The sequence below is a fragment of the Coloeus monedula genome (assembly GCF_965178545.1).
Source record: "Coloeus monedula genome assembly, chromosome: 16".
NCBI lineage: Eukaryota > Metazoa > Chordata > Aves > Passeriformes > Corvidae > Coloeus > Coloeus monedula.
Window position 1 is genome coordinate 16,229,947 of NC_138796.1, and position 23,498 is coordinate 16,253,444.

The window sequence follows — 23,498 nt, forward strand, 5'->3', positions numbered from 1 at the left end:
CTATTTTGTGCCACAGGTGGATCACTTGGGGTTTGCAGCTCCTGTTGCATCCAAAAGGTCTCCCCTCGCTCTTCCCCACCACCAGCCCTTGTCAGCCATGCAGTGACAGAGCCTCTGAGCTGTGTGTGACAGCCAGGGCTGCTGGCAGGCAGGAACATTCCTGTCACCCCAGGACAGTTTGTAAGAGGCCAGGGAAGGGCTGTACCCTGATTTCAACCTCCTCCATCCAGAGCTCAGGTCCTTTTCCCACTTCCGTGGTATTTCAGTCCTGCTGATGAGCAGTGAGGGATTGGTGCTGATGAGCAGTGAGGGATTGGTGTGGAAGAGGCAACACGAAGTAATTGCCTCCCTGCCCCGATCCCAGGACACTGCATCAGTGGATATGGGGTAGGAAGATGGGTACAGGTGATGGGCCAGACATGGGGGAGTTTCCCATCCCTTCCCAGCCCTCCCAACATGGGTGGTGCTGTGGCCATGACACTGCTGGTGCCACTCACTCTCGTTGTTCTTCCTCCAGGGAGGAGCCACTTCCCTCTCCCCAGAAGGATGGAGGTCCTGCAGCTCCTGCGCCTGTTCCTCACCACTGCCATGCTGGGCCTGTCCCAGACAGTGAACCCCTTCGTGGCCCAGCAGACCCCCCCAGACCCTTGCTACGATGAGAGTGGTGCTCCTCGACGCTGTATCCCTGAATTTGTCAACGCTGCCTTTGGGAAGGAGGTTCAAGCCTCCAGCACGTGTGGGAAGCCCCCGACTCGGCACTGCAACGCCTCGGACCCCCGCCGAGCCCACCCACCTGCCTACCTGACTGACCTCAACACCGCCTCCAACATGACCTGCTGGCGCTCGGAAACCCTCCACCACTCACCCCAGAACGTCACCCTCACCCTCTCCCTTGGCAAGAAGTTTGAGGTGGTCTACGTCAGCCTCCAGTTCTGCTCGCCCCGGCCCGAGTCCACCGCCATCCTCAAGTCCATGGACTACGGCAAGACCTGGGTGCCCTACCAGTACTACTCCTCCCAGTGCCGCAAGATCTACGGCAAGCCCAGCAAAGCCACCGTCACCAAGCAGAACGAGCAGGAGGCCCTGTGCACCGACGGCCTCACCGACCTCTACCCACTCACCGGGGGGCTCATCGCCTTCAGCACCCTCGACGGGCGACCCTCGGCCCAGGACTTCGACAGCAGCCCCGTGCTCCAGGACTGGGTGACGGCCACCGACATCCGCGTGGTGTTCAGCCGCCCGCATCTCTTCCGTGACCTGGGCAGCCGGGACGCCGGCGAGGAGGAGGGGGGCACCGGCTCCACCCCCTACTACTACGCGGTGGGGGAGCTGCAGGTCGGCGGGCGCTGCAAGTGCAACGGGCACGCGGCGCGCTGCGTCAAGGACAAGGAGCAGAAGCTGGTGTGCGACTGCAAGCACAACACGGAGGGACCCGAGTGCGACCGCTGCAAGCCTTTCCACTACGACCGGCCCTGGCAGCGGGCCAGCGCCAGAGAGGCCAACGAGTGTCTGGGTAAGGCGTTTTTAAACATCTTTGTTTTCTGCAGCTGAAATGCTAAAACGGGTCATCAGGGTAGGAAGCGATGGGTGCTGAGCCAAAGCAGTGGGATGTGCTTGTCCAGAGAAGCTGGGGAGCATCCTCTGTGCTGGAGGATTGGAAAAGGCTCAAGTATCTACCCTGTCTCTGCTGCAGGTGTCCTGTAAGAGATGCGGTGGTTCAGCCGTGAGCCAAAGCACCAAAAACCCTCCCAAAAAGCACTGGTGTCTACCAGCCAGTCAGCAAACCTCAAAGTGGGATGCCCAGCTGGGATTGTTTCCCTTGGGCAGCAAACCAGCTGGAGGGGCCAGAGGAGCAATCACAGCAGTCCCCTGGGAGATGTGCTTGGGGACAGGGAGCAGGCAGAAAAACCTGGCAGAGGTTGCAGAAATATCCCAATTCAACATTTCATCCTGCATGTTCAGTCTGTGTGGTGGTTTTGTCTGTCCTTGCAAAGGTTTCCATAAGTTAAAAATGTTGTCACCAAAATGAAACCAAAATTTCCAAAACATCGAACTGCTACTACTTGGCTGTCCTGCTCATGAATCTTTGTGGCATTTTGGTGGAGACTTTTGCCTTTTGTGCTGGTTTGGGATGGGGCTGGGGGATGCCAGAGCCCTGTGAAGGTCTGGGGAGGGAGGAACAGCCTTTCCCTTCTCCTGGACCGGAGCCCGGGTCTCAGGGGGTGGCAGGAGGATGGAGACAAGGGAAAGCTGTACCATTAATCAGCCTCTGAAAGGCTCAGTGGATGTGCCAGAGGTCAGAAGGACTTGTTAGTATTTGTGATCGATGTCTTGTTGAGAACCCAGATGTCCGCTTCAATATATACACGTTACAGCGGATTTCTTCTAAGAATGGCTAAAAAGGCAGTGGATTCAAAGCAAGTGCTGGAGCTGATGCTTTAAGCCACCTCGTGCCCTGTGGGAATGCGTCAGCCCTTGTGTTTTCCCACTTGTTCCAGAAAGATGAGTTTTGGAGCTCAGAAAAAACCCTCCACTTTGCACCCTCCCAGGGCTGCTGCAGGTCGGGCAGGGGAGGCCTCCAGCAGGTGCGTGAGCCCATGGAAACCCCCAGGACACAAGGCGGACCTCACCCCGCTGGCTGCCCCCCTTGTGGCCCCGCTCTGCACCTGCCTCACTGCCACGTCCTCCAGTAAAGCAGCACAACAGCAGTGGAGGGGGCTCTGCTGGCACAAAAGGGGTTAAACCAGAGGAGGCTCATTTTTGAGGCGCATCTGCAGGTTTTCTGTCCATCTCGTCCAGGGCGGGGTGAGACTCCCTTGCTCTGAGCATCCTGCCCCCAGCTGCGTCACCCTTTTGGCAGATGGAGCTGAAAAGATAAACGAGGGAGGGAAGAGGAGGCGGGGCCGCAGCGCCATCCCTTCAAGCCCCCCCGACAGCCCCACACACAAAGACTCTTCCCCGAGCTGCGTGTGAAAGTAGTTTTTTCCTGTTGATTCGCTCCCCTTCTTTCTCCTTTTCCCCTCTCGGGCTTTGTGCCCTCTCTGAAGGGACCTGAAAGAGCTTCTCCATCACCCGCCTTCGAAGGGCTTAGCGGCTGAAAGCTGGATTAGCTCCCCGAGCCTTCCCCTCTGTGCCTTTCAACAATGACATCTCCCCAGCCAGCACGAACAGACGCAGCAATTAGCACCAATTAAAAGGAGAGGCTGCCCGGGAAGTTCCCTTTGCTCAGCCTGGGGGCTGCGGGGTTTCGGACTCTGTCCTGTGGTCAGACAGTGGTGATGCTGGCTCGTGGTGGTGGATGGCAGGCGTGGCTGGCAGTGGGGAGGAAGAGGAGGAGAGTGGGTGGGTGCAGGAGCTTGGCAGCTCAGTGACAGCCCAGGGGCAGGGTGGGGGATCGCAGCACCCTGAAAGGCAGTGAGCACGGATCCGTGGGGCTGGTACAGCTTCAGGTCGTGTTGGGATATGTCAGCTCTTGGCTCTGTGCTCCCCAGCACTCTGCATGGGGGTTTGACCCAGTCCAGTGCACGGGAGTTTCTGCCTGCTCCAGCATGGGGACAAACTGATGTCCTGCAGCATGGCACGATGCTGGGACATCCATCCATGCAGCTGGAGGTGAGGACAAACATTTGTTGTTTCACCGGAGTTTTTGCCTCTGGGAAATGCACAGGTGAAACAGCCAAGTGCTACCTGGGCTCTGAGCATTGGCACAGGGCACCGCCCCGCCGTTGCTGCCATAGGGCGACTGTGGCCTCTCTGTGCTGCACTGAGGGGGTCCGTGAGAGTTTGGCAAGCGGGGAGGTTTGGGGCTGTCGCAGCCAGGACAGTGACAGTGGATTTGCCAAGCTGCTGGCTTGGCAAGAGGGTACGGTGCCAGCTTTGTGCCACACAGAGCATGGGCCCGCGCCTGGTGGTTGCAGGCCATCAGTCCACAGGCCCAGGAGGCTCTCCTGACACCCCATCGGGGCTGCATGTCCCACAAGCAGCATCCGGTATTGGGATGCCCTGTGTGTCCTCTGGTGTGTCCAGGGCAGGGAAGAGGGACGTGTCCCCATCCACGTGTTCCCCCAGCTTTTAGCCTGGGACAGGCGGCATGAAGGATGATCCCAGCAGCGTGGCCGGCAGGAGCAGGATTGCCAAAATCCTGGGGACCCCCCATCTTTATCTCTGCAGACTCACACCTCCTCCTCCCCCCATCACTGCTGCCCGTTTCAGCCCGCACCCACGAGCTGCTGGGGGCAGCCCGGCCCCCAAACACCCGGCCCGGGGAAGGAGGGGAAGCGGATTAGCACGAGGCAGCCACTGGAAGTAATTGATGCACTCGCTGGTGATGCGGGAGCTCTTGTTCCCTTTGTGGCCGCCGCGGCAGGAGCACTCTCCGGAGCACCGGGATAATGCCTGGGGCTTGCTTTGATCCGGGGCCTCGGCGGGGAAGAGGCGGCGCTCTCCTGGGAAGACCTCGCAGGCTGCTCGGGGGGGATGTGGCGATCCAGCCGGGATGCCGGTGCCTGAAAACAGCAGTCCCCGGAGCGGTGGTGGGATTTGGAAGATCACATGTAATTCCCTTGTGTCCTGTGCCCCTTCCTGTACATTTGCCCCTTCCCTTGGGAGTTCCCCTGACAGGGCTCTCTGCGCCTGCTCCCCAGTCGATGTGCTGGAAACCAGTGAGTTCCCAGCAGCATCAGCCATGGGCCTTCCCTGGGGAGAGCAGGGGGAAGGGCGATGGCTTTGGGAGGTGGGCAAGCAGACTGCGTGCCCCTGCCACCCCCGCCTGGGCAGTATCCCAGCGGATCTGGAGTGCAGGAGAAGGCAGCCACCCCGGCAGAGGAGGTTTACACTTGTCTGACCATCCTGAGTCCTGCTCCTCCTGGGACGGGGCTGGAGTGCCTCAGCCTTGTCCCTCGCAGCCCCCTGGGGAGGGCTCTGTCCTGCTTCTCCTCCTGCTTCTCGGCAGCAGCAGAGCGAGTCCTTCTCTCCCAACGCCTTCCCCAGGAAGGAGGGACAGTGTGGATGGGTGGGAAGGGGCTGTTCTGGTCTCGGCTCCCGTGGAACCGAGAGGTGCAGCCTCATCGTGCCCTGTGTCCCAGCCGGGCTCTCCTCCAGCCAAAGCAGGGGCGTAGCTCAAATCTGCTGCGGATTGGCAGCAGCAGCCGGTCTAGGGTTTCGCTGATCCGGCTGCCTTCCCTAATTATTCCCAGGGAACTTGTAGGGGCGGTGAGCCTCTCTCCTGCCCTGCGGGCTCCCCTGCCTGCCCCACGTGTGCCTCGGTGCATGGCGCTGCCGGTCCCGTGCCAGGGTCTCTCTCCCAAAGCCCCTCGTGCTGTCATTCCAGGCTCCTACGTCTGCAGCAAGCCTGGAGGAGGAGAGGTCTTGGGGTGGCCAGGGCCTGGGAAGGGGTTCAAATACCATCAAAAGGGAGACAAAAGGTTGCTCCATTGCAAGGTGTCAACGTTTAATTAGTCTATTATTGCAAATTATTAGATCTTGTGATTGTTTAATTGATCATATGATTGTTTAATTGGGCATACTGTACAAGGGCGGAAGCGAGCTACCAGGTAATTAGCCCCAAACTGTGCAATTAAATTCTTATTAATACCCCAAACAGCAGGGAACATTCAAGCCTTTAATTAGTGATTAACAGGAGACAGACAGAGCTTACAACTGCCTCAGTACTGAGGAACAGTGAGAGTATTTAGCTGGGTAAGAGGGGGACCTGTCTGCCCCGATTAGCTCTGGATGGCTGCGCCGGGGGGTGAGGGGAGTGTCAGACGTGCTGGTGTGACCCTGTCCCTGAGTAGGGACAGCCACCCAACCCAGCGTGGCCAAGCCCGGCCAGGTGCCCCTGTTGGCTCCAGAACCCCGGCTTGGCAGTTTCCCGACAGCGTTTGGCAGTTTCCCGACAGACAGCCCAGAGCAGGCAGCACCACTGCCTGAAGGAGAGGGGACCATGCTGGGCTGCCAGGGGAGGTTTCTTCCCCAAACACAGCTCCTGGGAGGATCAGAGGGTCTGCAGTGTGTTCCCAGGGAAAGGTGGCCCTGGGGCTGATCAGGACGTGCCAGGGTCAATGATGCCCGGAAAAGGCCCCGCCAGTTACTCTCTCACCAATTAAACTGGATGCAGAGAGAGACCCGCGCCGAGGGCAGCGAATCATTTACCCAGCTGTTCTCCTCCACTGCCCATCACCTTCCGTCTGGGCTGCCAGCCCCCCTCCTTCCCCAGAGGATGCTGGGGGTGTTCCAAGAGGGACACAAAACTGCCTTTTGGGATGACCCCACTTGCCTTTCACTGCTGCAAGGGGATAACAAGGCCCCTCTCCTCCCAAAAATTGCTCATTTGCCACAGTTCTGTAGCAAAAACCACCTTGTCTTGTCCCTGTCCCGTTATCTGGAGAGTGCAAGAGCACCCTGGGTGCGAGGATACTTCACCGTGTCTCTTCTGGCCCTGGAAAAGCCTGTTGGAATGTCAGCATCCCCGGTCCAGCAGCATCCTGTGCTACCTGGGGCCTTGGGCAGTATTTGCTGCATTCCCTCCACACACTGCAACCCAGAATTTGCCTTAAAAATCCCTATTTTCCACTGGCACCAGGGAAAAAGTAAATAACTCAAAAGGCACCAGCCCCTGAAGGTACCTACGGCCACACCGGGTGTTATTTTGATGCCTGCCATGTGATTTCTCACTAATCCCATAACTCGGGGGAGCTCTGGGGGCAGCTGAGGTTGGAGTGTGCTGGCGCTAACCTCCCGCTCAACTCAAGCCTCCAAAAAACTCTTTTTTACGGTTGGGGTTTGCTCTGACTTTCTCCCCACAGCGTGTCCGTGGCCGGAGCGCCAGGGCAGCCGAGGGAGCGTTTGATCTGTGCGGGGTGAAGCTCCCACTGGCGCTGCTGGCTGCGGGGAGGCAACTTCACACGGCCGCCAAGCCAGGCCCAGGCAGTTAAATCTGGGCTGACACGTTAATGAATTTCACAGTACGCCTGGAAAAGCTCTCACCCAACCTCAATTTACCAGCACGGGGAGGGGGCCGGGGCTGGGGGAACGGGGCGCCACGTTTTGCCGAAGGAAATCTTGTTCCCATTATCTTTTTGCAAGTGTGTTAAGCGGGAATGGGCAGGGCTTTGCCTTTTTATCTCGCACACGTGGAATCGGCCAGGAGGGCTCTGTGCTTCCTGGGGCTAATTTGTGCGTGCACATGTAAGGGTGTGCAGATGTTTCTGTGCACATCTGTGCGTGTGCCTGCCTCTGGGCACACGTACGGCTCTGGGGGTGCTTTGGTGCACGTCTGTGGGCACACACGTGCACGTGTCAGAGCGCACGTGTGCTTGTGTGGGCACACGCAGGGTGTGAGCACACAGGGGCTGCTCGGGGGTCTCTCCGTGTGTGTGGCTCATGCACACAAGATAGAGCCATAAATATAAAGAGCTGGGGGCTCGGTTGCAGGGAGGGCTGTCACACAGCCTGGCATGAGGTGGGTGGTCCTGCTGGAAGGCTGGGTGGGCTCTGTCACCAGAGCCAGCTGCCCAGGAAGGGTCAGGGGAACCGTGGGGCTGCAAGTGCTCAGCTGGCACTGCCAACCCCCCAGCTGCAGCCCTCTGTCCCACTCTTGCTTCCCTTCAGCTGAGTGGTGCCAGTTCCTGCATGTGCCCCTTCTCCTCTGCCCTGACATCGTGGCACCAGCCCCACGGGGTGGCGGATGCTGCACATCTGGATGGCACGTTGGGACGAGCTGTGCTGTGCTGTGTCCATCCCAATCCCAGCACAGCCCCCCACCGCAGTGGGGGACACCAGGGCAGCTCCAGCCCACGCAGAGGGTCCTGGGTTTCACCTTCAGCCCTCATCCTCTCCCCTTCCCTCGCAGCCTGCAACTGCAACCTGCACGCGCGGCGCTGCCGCTTCAACATGGAGCTGTACAAGCTGTCGGGGCGCAAGAGCGGCGGCGTCTGCCTCAACTGCCGGCACAACACGGCGGGCAGGCACTGCCACTACTGCAAGGAGGGCTTCTACCGCGACCTCAGCAAGGCCATCACTGACCGCAAGGCCTGCAAAGGTAAGCTGCGGGGTCTCCGTGGGAGCAGAGGGGTGAGAGAATCTCTCTCGGTCCCCTTGCTGTCCCTTCCCATCCTTGGGGTGTCCTTGTGCTCACTCTGGCAGCTGCAGGTCAGCTCCAGCCTCCACCACCCTGAGCACCTCTACCTATTACAGCTGGGGATGGGGTCAGTGGCTCTGACCCAGGAAGAGGTGACCGGTCCGGGGAGATGGTCCCGAAAGGAATCGCCTTCCCGAGGCCCGGTGTCTTCCCTCAGCTGCTGGCAGAGGGGCCCTTGCAGAGGCTGCCAGCTCTTTAGTGATTATCAGCTCATGATTCCAGCTCAGCTCTGCAGGGCAGCCTCCAGGCCAAGCCAGACCAGAGAGAGAGACGAGAGGCTCGTGTGGCTGGTTCCACACGAGGCAGCTTTATTGTGGGTTCCCTCCAGCGAAGGGGAGAGCCAGGGACGAGAACTCTCCCACACTGGAGCAGAGGGCTTGCTTTTATAGGGATACAGGGGATGGGTGAAGGCCAATGGGTTACAGGGGATCTGGGATGGGTGAGGACCAATGGGTTACAAAGGATCTGCATAGGGTCTCCTAAAGGATTGTGGGTCTGTCTTTTCTCACCATGACCAAAGAAGTGGTTGCCTTTCCAGGGAGTCCTGCTGGGCGATTGCAAAATCTCTTATCTCAGCAGAGATCCCTCCAGGGCAGGGGCTGGGCATACCCCACCTCTACGACCCCAAGGGCACCAGGGAGGGATAGCGCTTTGAGCCCAGCATCAACTCAAGGTGGAGCAGGATGACAGGAAGGGAGAGAGCAGATTGCCAGGAGCCTGGGAGGGTTCTGGTGTGTTGCAGTTACCACCTCCAATGGTCAGTGTTTGGAGAGATGCTGGGGAGGTGCTGAAGCAGACGTGACTAGATGTGCTGGAAATCTGTCTCTGATGTGGGTGATGTCTGGGATATAGACATGCTTGGAGCATGGGTTCCCTGCTCTGGAGGGCTGGGGATGCTGGTGGAAGTCACATATCCCAGGTGGGCTCTGGGCCAGGACCCCACATTGTGGTTTTCAGCTATGGGGTGGCTCTTGGGACCTGTTTTTGGGGAGATGCTGAACACTGTGGCTCCTGGTAACTAGCCTTGAGCTGGCCAGGAGCCACGCTGGCTCCAAGCCATCAAACTGCAACTTGACCTCTCAAGGTCCCTAGCCTGTGCCAAACATCATGGGACCTCTACCTCTCCTCTCCCTCCTCTAACTCCTGGCCAAGCCTGTCTGGTTCCTCTTCCCTCTCCCTGATCAGCCTGTCTGTGGAGCCTTTTCAAAACAATGTTTTCACCGAAGAATTTGAGATAAAAAAGCATCTTGCCTGTCCCCACGGTCTGGTCAAGTCCAGACTGGAACATCAAATGGGCAGGAAGTCAGCCATGGCTGTTTAGAGGCTGAGAACTCATCCCTGATCCCTGTTTTTCTGTCTTTGATTGTGAGTCCCTGCTGGAAGGGAGCACAGTGTCCCTCTCAGATCTCTCTCCAATGCATTTTGCAGCTGTGTGGGCACTGGGCACCTTCACTGCTGCAAGAACATGATGCTCGTGCATTTATGTAGGGCCTACAGCAACTGCTGGAGCTGCTTTGGGACCATTAAAGTTGTGGCCATGGACCTGAATTGAAGGATTTGACTTGTGGGTTTCCCCTGTCAGGTGCATTAGTGCGGTTGGAGGCCTGGCTCATTCATGTTGGGATATAATAAATAATATAATAAATTGCCTGTGCAGTGCCAGTGGCCTCTCCTCATCCCTGTCCCCCCTGGAATGTTTGAGGGGATGGGGTGCAGGGAGAAACTTGCCACGTTTGCACAGTGTCACAGCGGGAGCGGGACTGAGCGGGCACTGGCAGGAGGAGCCCTACCTGCAGCCAGCTCGTTGGCAAACCAAGCTAATCATTTTCAACAACCCAAGCAGCTGACTTGACTCGTCCCCCTCACAGCCCGCGTTCCCAGCTGTTTCCACCCCACGGCCTTAGCCAAGCCATGCCACAGCCCCTGGCAGCAGCCAGGTTTTCCCTTTGATGAAGATTGTGTCAGGTGGCAGCCAGGTCCCAAGCTGTGCCAGGTGCCAGCATCCTCGGGGTGACACAGGGAGACCCTGGGAGAGAGGAAGAGGAGGAGGCAGGACAAGGCATGCACCCTGATGATGTCTGGCACAGCATCCTAGATTGTTTCCCATTCGCAGGAGGGGTCCTGGCTCTGACTGAGGCCAGAGAAGGATGGCAGCAGCCCCCAGCTCCTGCTGCAGCACCACCAGACTGGGGCAGCTGCAGCAAAATTCCCTTTTCCATGAGAATTCTGTCAGGTGCTGAGGGTTTGCAGGCTCTCCCCCAAGACTCAAGAGACAGCGGGGTGGCTGTGCTGCCTCCACCTCACCCTTCATCTCCTGCAGGCAGCACCTCACCTCCCAGCACTCCCCAAGCAATGGTTTCTGCATTTCTTTGGATTAGGGAGATTTAGGCTGGATCAGGAGAAGGTTCTTTCCCCAGAGGGTGCTGGGCACTGCCCAGGCTCCCCAGGGAATGGGCACGGCCCCGAGGCTGCCAGAGCTCCAGGAGCGTTTGGACAGCGCTGCCAGGGATGCCCAGGGTGGGGTTGTTGGGGTGTCTGTGCAGGGCCAGAGGCTGGATTCAGTGATCATATTGGGTCCCTTCCAGCTTGGGATATTCTGTAATTCTATCACCAGCTCCTTCTACTTCTGCTCCAAAACTGATACAATCCCAAGCAAAGCAGATGCCCCTGCAGGCATTCACCTCCCCAGGGCCCCCAGCACCACTTCCCTGGGCATTGAGGGGCTCAGTTTCTGCTCCAGATGGGAAAGAGAGAGCTTACCAAAGAGCAATAACAGAAAAAATGCCAAAACCTAATAAAGCAAGCTAGATTTGGCTGGGACCAGGGAGGATTACTGAATATAGCACGGGTTTGTGGGAGCAGGGATGCTGCAGGTGCAGTGTTTCGTACCTGGCTGTGGCTCAAATCCCTCTGCTTGCAGGGCTGGGGATGGAGGAAGCAGAGGGACCCTGGCTGCTCCCATCTGCCTGTGCCTGCCATTTGTCAGTGCGAGCCTTGCTCCACCACCCTCACAGGGCAGTAATTGTGAAGCATTACGGTGATGGAAAGTATCTCTGATCCAAGGTGGCTCCTCTGGAGGGGACAGGGCGGGCAGAGCATCCCTGGATGCCCAGGAGTTGATGGGATGGGGTGAGCGCAGCTGCTGCAGCACAGGAGAAAGGGCAGCCAGCGATGCCTGGGCTGCAGAGGAGCAGGACAGGTCCCCCCTCGCAGACAAACCTCTGTCCCTGTGCCAACCACGGGCAGGGCTCTGCCAGCCCGGGCGGGGGCTGCTGCTTCCGGAGGGCTGGCAGGGTCTGCCCATGGTTTGGAAGTGCTGCAAAGCTCAGCCGAGCCAGATGAACATGTGCACAGGGCCGACCCCTGCCACGGTGCATATGCTGAGGAGGATCTGGCAGTGAAAGTGGTACCATGGGTCTGGGGAGCCAGTTCCTGTCTCTCCCTCAGGGAACAGAGTTTATGATAAAATCCCTGATGCTTCTGCTTCTTTGGCTGCCCCTCCTTCAGTAAAGCAGAAAGCATTTCCACCCCTCCCTTATCTAGGGGTGGATCTGTAGGGATTGGGAGCTCCTTAGAGGAGGAGCAAGGTCCCAGGTGCTGGCAACGGAGAGCTGGTGCTGCCAGAGAGGCATATAAATACACAGAGATGTGACAAGAGAGTTTGGACTTGCTTTTTCCAAAGATGGGCCCCATACCTGCAGCTCGGGAAGGGAAGGGAAGGGAAGGGAAGGGAAGGGAAGGGAAGGGAAGGGAAGGGAAGGGAAGGGAAGGGAAGGGAAGGGAAGGGAAGGGAAGGGAAGGGAAGGGAAGGGAAGGGATGCGAAGGGAAGGGAAGGGAAGGGAAGGGAAGGGAAGGGAAGGGAAGGGAAGGGAAGGGAAGGGAAGGGAAGGGAAGGGAAGGGAAGGGAAGGGAAGGGAAGGGAAGGGAAGGGAAGGGAAGGGAAGGGAAGGGAAGGGAAGGGAAGGGAAGGGAAGGGAAGGGAAGGGAAGGGAAGGGAAGGGAAGGGAAGGGAAGGGAAGGGAAGGGAAGGGAAGGGAAGGGATGCTGACAGTGGATGTTTAAAGCAGGCATGGAGCAGACCATGGGAACAGTGTGCTGAGGCTTTGAACAAAGGCTTTTGCACCTACCACAGTGCTGGCCCAGGGCAGAGGCTGAGCATTGCAATGAAGGCAGATGCTCATAGAATCACAGATTGGTTTGGGTTGGAAGGGACCTTGAGGATCATCTGGTTCCAGTCCTCTGCCATGCGCAGGGACACCTTCCACTAGCCCAGGCTGCAGATGCTTAGTTCCTATTCAGGAGGCAAATCACTAACCCAGAGGCCAGGAACCACTGCATCTTATTTAAACAAACCCCAGCATGTTACTAAATAACCCTTAAACCATGGTTTGCCTCTGCTGGGATGCAGCATCTTTGAAAAAGGCACAAAAATTCCGGCTGCAGATTGCCCAGGCCTGTGTCTACCAGAGCAGAGCCCTTGGCCAGCAAGCAGGGAGTGCTTCCCTCCCGCTGCCGGCATCACTGCTGGGCCCTGCCAGACGGAAAAGCTGGAGGGATGGAAAAGGCAGAGCAACCTCCAGGATTAATTCAATGGTGGTAATTGAAAAGTCAAATAAAGGATGGCTGTGCATTAATCCCGGTAATTTAAACAAAGCTGTAAACCGTGAGCTTTCTCCAATGAAAACTGGTGAAGCAGTAGCAGCTAAGCCTCAGGATGCAAAAATACCCTCAATATGAGGTGCAAGACATGCTTTCTGGCAAGCACGGCTTGATGAGTTAAGCTCCAAGCTAGTGACTTAATCCACCATTCAAGCTCCATGGGCCAGATCCTGGTGGCCGGAGGCTGGGAGCAGCAGGGCTCGGTGTGTGGGCAGCGGTGCAGAGCCCACCGTGCCCCGGCCCTGCCTGCCCTGGACTGGGATGGGCTCCCTGGGGCAGCCCCCTCCATAGGACAGGCTGTGTCAGGGTGAGGAAGGACAGAGATGCCACAGCAGCGGGATGGGCCATGGGGAGCCAGCAGGGTAAGCACTCTTGCCTGGCATGCTCTTCCCATGGGAACAGTGCATTTTTGTGGGACTGTGGGAAATCCCACTGGAGCAGGGCAAGTGGGCAGAGATTGGTCTGGCAGAGACCAAGCTCATACCCCAATGACACTGATCGGTGATGAGAAAAGCTGCTTTAATTACTGATCTGGGTGAAACATACAGAGTCACCGAAATCTGCCTTCCACCACATGGAGAGAGATCAGCTTAGATGAACTGGGTCCTGACTGGGCTCAGATTTATGTCCGTCCATAAACTTTACACCAGGAACAGACCGCTGGGGCCCAAGAAAGCCCCCACGTTTCCAACAGCCCTGCGTCATGCTAAGCCTCCCTTGCTCGCTGCCATTTGTTATCACAGCTGAGCCCCCGAAATATCCCTGTCAGAAAGACGTCCGCTTCCAGTCCTAGCCAAGATCTGATAAGGATGGAGCATCTGGTCCCCATTAGAGGCTGCTCGCTCTGGTTTCTGGCTGTGCAGGAGGGGGCTCGAGTGCCATGGTGCTCCCACCAGTCCCATCTGGTGAAAATTAGGGAAACAGTAACATCAGGGGGCTGCGGGGGCGGGTGGGGGAGATGTTTTTGTTTTGCTTTGAAATCACGTTCAACTCCTACACTGATGGAGGCCAAGATAACCTCCTCCAGCTCATAGCCAGCCCAGCTCCAGGCAAGCAGATGGGAAGGTCCTCTCCTGAACAAGCATCTCCTTCCCGCATCCCTCCATGTAGATAACCCTCAGCGGGTCCATCACCCAGTGTGACGTGGTGGAGCTTTCTGCTCAGAGCAAAGAGAACTTTCACCCACCTCAGGTGTGGCTTGTCCTTAGAGAGACTGTGGTAGAAAGCTGTGGGGTCATCCTTTGCCCACGGTCTCCAGGAGTCAGGATGGGCATCAAGACTCATGAGCCTGGGAAACATTGAGAAAACCTACTTCATTCTAAAACTGAGACAAGGTAAATGTTGTGTCAAAACCCCGTGTTGGTTCAGCTCCATGGGCTGAAAAGCTTGGAGGCAGGGGAGCAGCTGGAGAAGATGGTTTTTACTGCTGTGACAGGAACATCTCCCTGGAGTTGAGGTGGGGGAAGGTCTTAACTGAGAGCTGGTGGCTGCAGGCACCTGTGGGAATTGCAGAGGCTCCATGTGCTCATCCTGAACATCCCTGCCAGCAAGGCCATACCTTGGCCAACCCCTTTGTCCACTTGCCCTCCTGCCTGTGCTGCTCACAGCTCATGTGAGGCCATGGTTGGTCCAGACCGGTGGGTCCAGCTGGGTCTGTGCTGTGCCAGCCCCAGCAGCTGCTTTCCAGTGGTGCTCTGGAAGGGCCCCCTCCTCTTCACCTCTCTGGGACTGCACCTTGGGCCCAGTCTGGGGTTTGCATTGTGCCTCCCCTCTCCCATAACCATTCCTCTCTCTCCCACCCAGCTTGTGACTGCCACCCAGTTGGCGCGGCCGGCAAGACCTGCAACCAGACCACGGGGCAGTGCCCGTGCAAGGACGGCGTGACCGGCCTCACCTGCAACCGCTGTGCCAAGGGCTACCAGCAGAGCCGCTCGCCAGTGGCCCCCTGCATCAGTGAGTGCCCCACACCTCACCCTGCACTCAGGAACCCCCACGGGCATTGGGGGGTGCCCCATGGTCCCCCACTCACCTTGGATGGTTTGTGGCGGGTGGGAGGCTCAGAGAAGACAGTGCCTGTCCTTATGGATGTTCTCCAGGAAGTGGCCAAGCAGGGCTCTCTCATCACTTCCTGGGCTGACCTGGGCTTCACCTGCCCCAGCGCAGGGGGCTCTGGATGCCCCCTTGGGTCAGTGCTTCTGGCTGGCTGAAACAGCTCTGCTGGCTCCCATCCTTGGTACAGCATATGCCCTCCTCAAACAGCTGAGGCCCGAGCACAGACACTTCTGGGGCAAGGCCAGAGGCTGTGGTCGGCACAAAACTCTGTTTATTGTCACAGTGGGTTTGAATTTGACCCAAGTGGCAGAGGAACAACTTCCCACCCTGCAGCATTTGCTGGGCTGCTGGAGCAGTGGCAGTGCGGGTGACTGGTGGAGCTGGCTCCTCTCTCTCTGTTCTTCCCCAAATTTTGGTTTAGGAAAGAAATTCCCCCAGATTTTGCTGCCAAGAGTCCTGAGAAAGTGTTATCTTTTCCCACATTTATCCCTGTGCTGGGCAGCCTGAAGCATGCTGAGATCAGCCAAGCTCCCATCTGATGTCCAAACTGAGTTCAGATGAGCTGAGCCTCCACCCCTGGAGCACACATCCTCAGGGCTCTCAGGGGTTGCAGAATTGCAGCCTGGCCCAATTCACTGAACTCACTTTGTGCATCTCCATGTCTATTCAATGGTCTGCAATGGTCACATCAGATTCATCCCATCATCTTTCATTTGTGACCAACAAAATCCCCTTTGGCCCATTTGCAGCGGGCTCTTGCCCAGCTGTCACCCCCAGAGCTGGGGGTCTCATCCTTAAGATACCTCTCCCTTTCTTTTCCAGAGATTCCTGCCATCAACCCCACCTCCCTGGTCACCAGCACAGAGGCACCCGCGGGTAAGTGCTCCACGTCCCTGCCTGAGTCCGTGGCCCCAGCCCTGCCCAGAGACCTGGGGGCTGATCCCACCTCCCCTCTCCCTGCTACAGCACAGGGGAGGGCTGAGCTCTACCAAACCATTTGGCAAAAAATTAATGGTGAAAAAATTTGGTGAAAGGTGTGTCTGAGGTTTAAAATCCTGTGTATTTCTGGAAAGGAACTGACTAAGATTGATGGACGTTTTTGGGAAAGGCTTTCTCCATGCCCTCCAAGGAGGAGTGCAGGGATGCAGCCCACTGGGGCCTCGCCATCCCTTGGCAGGTTATGGCGGGGTTGTGGCATATGGCACCAGTGGGTGCTTGGGAGCCGGCTTTGCTCAACCTCCTTTTATCAGCGCCAGTGCAAGAGGTTTCTCCTCAGTGTCCTTTGCCTCTGCAAGGCCACAGCTCTCTGGGAGGTGCTGGGGCAGTGGGGGTCTGGCAGCTCTCAGGCAGGCTCCAGGGCCCCTGTGCTGGGGCACAGGCTGCCAGGTCTCCCTTGGGACATGGGTGACATGGTGCTCATCCAGGCCTGCAGGAGGGAAGGGTCTGGGTATGAGCTGCTTGTCCTGGCTGTGCAGGGTGTTGGGATCTTGGGTGATTGGACCACGGAAGGACCAGTGTCACTGCTGTGGTCACCTGGTGAGAGGTGACAGCTCCATTGACAGACTGCAGGCCTTGCACAGGCAAGGGAGGCATTGCTGCCATGGTCCTCAGAGCTCCTCAAGAGCTGCCCTGGTTCCCCAGACTGGAGTGGGAAGGTTGGCATCTCAGTACAAGCTGAGGTTCGCTTGTGCTCCTGCAGAGGCTTGGCTGGGGCTGGGCACTGCTGGGTGGGTGCATGGATGCTTCCTGCACTGATGGATTCGGGTCCTTCTTCCAGCCTGGCCAGGGACCAAGGTCCCACCCACGTGCCGTGAGCTCCCACCGTGTCATGGCACATCCCAGCAGTACCAAGCAGTGCTGTGCCAGCCCCTGGATCCAGTGCCACCATGCTCAGCCCTCCCGTGCAGGGTAAAGAGGGCTGTAGCAGGGCTTTCCTCCCTCCCCTCCTCTTCCTTCCACAGTCCCCGCAGCACTGCAGTGTGGCTGTTCCCACCATCCCAGGTTTATCCGTCTGTAGGGATTCCAAGCCAGGTGAAGGGGGAGAAGCCAGGAAAGAAGCAGCCCCTTCCTGCCTTGGGCCACCCCTCTTCCTGCTGTCCCCAAGACCCTGGTCTTCCTCTGCATTTCACTGTGGTGGAATAGACATCCCAAGCAATCCTCCACTCCATCCCATGGCACATGCTCCTGTGAACACAGCAGGGCCACCTCCGGCTCCCCACTCCCATATTTAATGAGCAGCTTCCCCAAGGAAGCCTACACGCTTCTTATAGAGCCAGTGCTCTGCTTGTCTCCATCTCCCCAGCTCCCCTTACTGTGGCCACCTTGGCTTGGCAGTGGAAAATGCCAACAGCCTTTTCCCAGGCTAGTGTGTGCCTGGGATGTGCTCTCCAGCCTTCTGGGAGCACCTTCCAGCACGGCCGCTGCAGCCTCGTGCATGAGCTCAGTGGCTGCAGGGGAGGGCCAGGGACAAGGTGTGTTGAAGGGATGGAATCTTTGGCCCCTCACAATGAGGCAGATGCTGAGGGGCTGGAGCATGTCTAGAGAAGGGAAAGGAGCTGGGGAAGGGTCTGGAGCACAATTCTGATGAGAAGCTGAAGGAGCTGGGGGGGCTCAGGTTGGAGAAAAGGAGGCTCAGGGGGGACCTCTTCTCTCTCTACAACTCCCTGACAGGAGGGGGCAGCTGGGGGGGTCGGGTTCTGCTCCCAGGGAACAAGGCATGGAACAAGAGGAAATGGCCTCAAGATGTGCCAGGGGAGGTTCAGGCTGGACATCAGGAAAAAATTTCTTCCCTGAAAGGGTTGTCAGGCAGTGAACCAGGCTGCCCAGGGCAGTGGTGAAGTCACCATCCCTGAAAGTGCTCAAAAAGCGAGTAGATGTGGCTCTTTGCAATGTGGTTTAGTGAGCACCGTGGTATTTGGTTCAAGGTTGGACTTGATGATCTCGGAGGCCTTTTCCAACCTTAACGATTCTGTGTTCCTCTGGCAGGAGTAAAGTGTGTGGAGGGGGGTGGAGAGGGAAGATGCACAGGAGGAACCAGCAGCTCCTTGCAGAGCAGTGCTGGCTTAGCACACGTGGACCCCACGGAGTAGTGCAGAGCCTGGGAGCTCTGCCCAGCACCCCAGCCAGCACCTATGGGCACTGCTGAGCCCTCACAGCCCTGCCCCACAGAGGCCCTGGAAAACAGGAGGTGTTTTCAGGACAGTGAGGAGCAGCCCTGCCTGGGTCTGGCAGAGGTTTCCCTCCTCACTGTGGCAGAGGGGGCAAGATGAAACTCAGGGTGGGAAGGTGCTGAGCTGAAGTGATGGCACCGCTGCTGGGGGGCTGCGTGGGACAGGGCACACCACCACCACCTCTGCTCCTGCCTGCCCTGCCTGCCCTGCCAGCTGTGAGGAGGGAGCTGGAACATCAGGCTTTGGGAAAAGGAAAAAAATGGGGGATTTGGCCAGTTTTATTGCCAACAGAGAGCGCCGCGTGGAGTGGAGTTAATCAAGGTGACTCCCCTCCTGTGCTTTATAAATAGGAACAGTCTCACAGTGATGTCTGAGCTGTTCAGCTGCACAAAAATAAACAGCACTGGCGGAGACCTGGGTTGTTTGCTCTGTTTTAGTGGAGTGGGTCTGCCTCAAACTGCCTGCAGTTTATCTGTGGGTTTGTTGGCTTAAGATTTCTGGCTTCTAGCTCAAATATCTTTAAGGCAAAGTAGCTGCCTCTGCCCGGAGTCTGTGCCACTGCAGGATCAGGGGACCCGGTGGGGGTCCTGCTGCTCCCTTGGCTGGGGGGATCAGAGGTGGGGGGTGATGCTGCCCTGGCTGGCACTGCCACGGTGCCCTGCACCTGCTCTGCTCGTGCTGCACGCAGGGCTGCCTACACTGATCCTTCCTTCCCGCTCCCTGCCTGCTCCCTGATGCCCCTCTGCTTACATCCCTCTGCCCCAGAGCCCCCAGCTGCCCCTGAGCAGGGCAGTCCCCAAGGGGCCCTCAGCACCTCTGGCAGCCTCCAAGCCCCTTCTCTCCCCATTTCCCCACCTCCCACCCTGCCTCTGGCAGCAGGTGCTGGCTGCAGGAACAGGGGGACATTGTTCAGGGCTGCCATGCTCAGGTGCTGGGCTTCCCACCCTCTCCCCATCCTCCTCCATGCAGGAGTTCAGTCCCTGGGTGTTTCCAGGCTTTTCACTGTCATTGCCATCTTCTGCATCACTTTTCCCAGCTTTCTCCTGCCTTTCCAATCTTCCAAAGCCTTTGAGGTCCAGCTTTGATGTCTGTGCCTGAGCAACTGACTAGCTTGGTGATGAAATGTCTTGGGCCCACTTCTCATAATTTTTATTACTATTATCTTAAAATATTTTCCACTTAGTGGAAAAAAATAAAATCCACGTTCCCCATTAGCAGAATTAACAAAACTCGTGGAGTGCAAAACAGGGCTTTAAAGGAATCCAAAGTAAGCAGTAAAAGATTTGCAGCCATAGCACCTAATTAAGTTACATCTCTCTTAAAACAAAATATTCATTTCTTTTCAAGGAGAGGAGAAGTAAACCAGATGTGCAAACCTGCCACCTCTCAGGCACGCCGTGCCCGCAGGGATGGGGAATGCCCGCACGAGGCCGGTGGCTCTGGTTATCAGCTCCTCCTCCCACTCTGTCCCTGTAGCATCTCCCAGGGATGCAGCACTGTTAGAGCTGGGGCTGTAGCGTATCCCAGGGATGTATTTGTGCCTGGGACGGGGCTGTAGTGAACCCCGGGGATGCAGCAGTGTCAGGGATGGGGCTGTAGCACATCCCAGTGATGTCTCAGTCTCAGAGATTGCTCTGTAGCTTGTCCCAGACAAGTGTCAGTGTCAGGGATGGGGCTGTAGCATATCCCAGGGGTGCAGCAGCATTTCAGGGTTTGTGGGTGCACTTTCAGGCCATGGGCTGTGTCAGGTCTCTGCTGACCCCCAGCCCTTCTGTGGGGCTTGGCTGCCCCGTCCAGCTGCAGGGACACAGCACAAGGGCAGCTGCAGGTGGATCTTCTCCCCACCGTGGAATGTGTCATGCCGTGGGCTCTCTGGGCCCTGTCTGTGGGAAGAGCCCCCATCAGGCACACAGCATCCCAGCATGCTCGGGAGGATGGAGCCACGGTCCGTAGCTGTGCTGTGATCAGGACTGGGGGGCTGAGACCCCGAGCAGAGCCCTGCTATGGCAAAACCCTGCAGGAACAGGACAGGATGCCCAGAGAGAGGCAGTCTGGGGAGGTGCAGGGAGGATCCATCTGCCCTGACATACCTGGCCACTTTCCAGCCACAGCACCCATGTCTGCTCCACACCCAGTGATGGAGGCCATGTGCTCAGGGCCAAGGAAAGGAAACCCTTCCAGTTATCTGGACTTTTTTTTCCTTCCCAAGTTTCTTAGATAACTGGAGCAGGAATTGATTTTACATTTGAGGAATGTTCCTCAGCACAAAGCTGTGGTTAAAAAAATCCCCAGACTAATCCTAAATTGTTGATTCCCAACACCATTTTCTGGCTCCTTTGAATCACATTGTTTTGTTGTTAATCATGAGCAGGAGCCCAGGGCAGTTACTGCATTTCCTCCTGTTTTTCTTTCATCCCCATTGCTGAGGGAAGGGGGTGGCAGGTTGGCTGAGGCTGCCCCACAGCCTGCTCCCACCACACATCACCCCACACTCCATCACTCCATCACCCCACAACCCCTCACTCCACCACCCATCACCCTGCCCGGCCACTCTCCAGCCGAACACCCAAGCCATGCCACCCTCCTCCCCCACGGTACCCAGTGTCCATGGGTGGGCCTGTGGCAGGATGGTTTCTGCGCCCCTTTGCCTGGGGAGGAAAAGGTCTCCTGTGCTGATGGGCACTCCCCAAAATAAGGTGGGAGGCTGTCTGTAGAGTCCCTTTCACGGAGCAGGAAAGGACAGAGCGGTGTGTTGGGATGGGCTTGTGGCTGGTCTCGGGGGATGCAGGGGGGTCTGGGATGGGGCTGTAGTGTATCCCAGAGGATAGAGTGGGATCCACAGCCCAGGGATGCAGCAGGAGCCAGGCTGAGGCTGTAGCACAGCCCGGGGATGCAGTGGGTGGGGGCACCTTCAGTGCCACCACCAAACACTCCAGCACACTCAGCAGCCACCCCCATACGGAGAGGCCCTGAGCCCCCTGTGTAGCCACCACCACTGTCTCAGGGGAGGCAGCAGGGCCAAGGCAGCTCTGCCAGCCCAGGCAGAGGGGCAGTGTGGCAGCATGGTGGGGGCTGAACTGCAAATCAGAGCTCACCCCCCTCTGCCACGAATTAGCTTCGCGCTGCACTGCTTCTGTCACTGACAAATTTGGAACAGGTGGCATGAAGTCCCAGATAAAAAGGAGCCGGGCAGAGAGGAGAACAGCAGAGCCCAGGGTGAGTTTGTGCTCCTGGGCTTCTTTCTTTCTTCATTTCTCCTCCTCCCCTTGGCACAGGGTTCTGTTATTCCCAGTCTTCCCCCAGAGCTTCGCCTCCATCCCCAGTGATCACTGTGGCAACCCGCAAACAAAGACAACTTTAGAGGCTGCTGGCTCTGTCCTGGGATGCGGGGCCAAGCCAGAGGGAGAACCTGCGAAAGGCAGAGAAAAGAAGAAAGATGGGCTCAGAAAAAACATGCCACTTGGAAAGAGACAAATTGAGATGTTCAAAGAAAGATGGCAGGGGAAAGAAAGAAGGAGAACAGGGCTGCTTCGGGCAATTGTTGGGATCAAAGGCTTTGGGGAGAAGGAAAGAGGCATTCCCTGCCCTCCCTCTGCTTGAGATGCAAATCTGGGGGCTTTAGAAATGCACAGAAAAAAACTTCAAGGAGGACAGGAGCCTTGGGGGACAGCAGGATAGTGGAGGACAGCCTGGTGGCCTCCCCAACACCTCTGGAGCAGCCTGAGCAGGGGATGCCTGGGCAGCAGGAGTGGCATGGTGGAACAGAGCCACTTCCGTCACCTGCCTCCTTCCCACAGCCTGAGTCCCCTTCCCCACTCATGGGAGCCTACGAGGCACAGGTCCCTGGAGGGGCTGCCCCTGAGTGTGCTTCCCACCACTCTGGCCCCTGAGAGCTGAATCGCTCTGAGGATCACGACCCCCTTGGTCTGGTGTCAGACCTGCCTTTGGATCTGCCCCCTGTGGGGCTGATTGTGGGATTGCTGACAAATCCTCTTTTCCCACATCACCCAGCTGATCTATTGACTCTCCTTAGCCATGGCCCCTGCTGGCCCTCCATGGAGGCCACTGTCACCTCAGCTGCATTCCTCCCATCCTTCCCTTTCTGTGTCTGGCAGGAGTCCCCAGGCTTCCTCCACCAGCCCCGTGCTGACTTATCCCACAGGACAAGTGACAGAGTCTGCTCAGGGTACCCAAGGCCACTTGGTTCCTCTTCTCAGCTGATGTGGTATCGGGCTTTCATGCTGGTCTTTGAGCCCCTAGCCCCTGTGAGGTGCCAGGGGAGCAGCTGGACTCAACAGACCCCCATCCCCAGCAGGGCCCAGGCCCTGGCTCAGGAGGAGTCAAGTACCCACCACCTTCTGCCAGGCTGGGTCTTGCTGCTGTCCCCTCCACCCCACTCCCTCTTCCCCTGGGGTGGGATGAGTCCCCACGTGCCTCAAGCCCCTCAGTGCTCAACCCACTGTTCTTCTGCCGCAGACTGTGACTCCTACTGCAAACCAGCCAAGGGCAACTACAAGATTAACATGAAGAAGTACTGCAAGAAGGACTATGGTAAGGACCTCCAACCTCCCTGGGCCACCCTGGGCTTTGTCCCAGAGGCAGGTGAAGGCTGGCTGTGGGTGAGCCGGATGAAGGCATCCAGAGGGTGGGGAACACTCCGTATGGAGGGGGGTCCCCAGATCAGCCCTCCCAAAGCTGCAATGGATGAAGCAGGTAGGGCTGCTGGGGAAGGGCAGGTCCTGTCACCAGCCTTCCTTTGGGGAGCAAGGCAAAGCATCCCCATCACTATGCCTCCCCCTTTTTTCCCTCAGTGGTCCAGGTGAACATCCTAGAAATGGAGACGGTGGCCAACTGGGCCAAGTTCACCATCAACATCCTCTCTGTCTACAAGTGCCGTGACGAGCGAGTCAAGCGCGGTGACAACTTTTTGTGGATCCACCTGAAAGACCTGTCCTGCAAGTGCCCCAAGATCCAGATCAGCAAGAAGTACTTGGTCATGGGGATCAGCGAAAACTCCACTGACCGGCCTGGACTGATGGCTGACAAGAACAGCCTGGTCATCCAGTGGCGGGATGCCTGGACACGCCGCCTTCGGAAACTGCAGCGGCGGGAGAAGAAGGGCAAGTGTGTGAAGCCCTGAGGGGTTTGCAGCCACCGTGCCCCCCATGCCCAGCCCCAGCCCAGCTGGGCGCTGCCAGACTGCGCCCACAGACTCTGTACATATATATAGTGTGAACGGACTCTTTGTCTATAGTGTATATTTTGGCCATGGTTTCCCGATGTGTGCGTGTGCATGGGTGGGTGTGCGTGTCGGTCCTTTTCTCTAAGTGTGTATTAAAAATAATGCAGTACTGACAAACCTTCAATGAGGAGCAAAGTGAAGCGAGGTCCTGTGGGTGCCTGTTGCCGGAAGGAGCTTGAAGGGGATTGGTGTCCTGTTCCTGGCATGCTGGAGCTCATTTTCAAGGCTTTTACA

The 23,498-nt window shown here is 57.5% G+C and overlaps 1 protein-coding gene across 1 annotated transcript; it reads left to right on the plus strand.

Annotated features, from left to right (window-relative positions):
- Positions 1 to 546: 546 nt before the first annotated feature.
- Positions 547 to 23,162, plus strand: NTN3 (netrin 3; the record flags this gene model as incomplete). The annotated part of the gene is made up of 6 exons (XM_082292482.1): positions 547 to 1,513; positions 7,853 to 8,041; positions 14,604 to 14,753; positions 15,675 to 15,728; positions 22,499 to 22,573; positions 22,834 to 23,162. The coding sequence occupies 6 exons, from the start codon at positions 547 to 549 to the stop codon at positions 23,160 to 23,162; spliced, it is 1,764 nt and encodes a 587-aa protein (XP_082148608.1).
- Between the last annotated feature and the right edge of the window lie 336 nt (positions 23,163 to 23,498).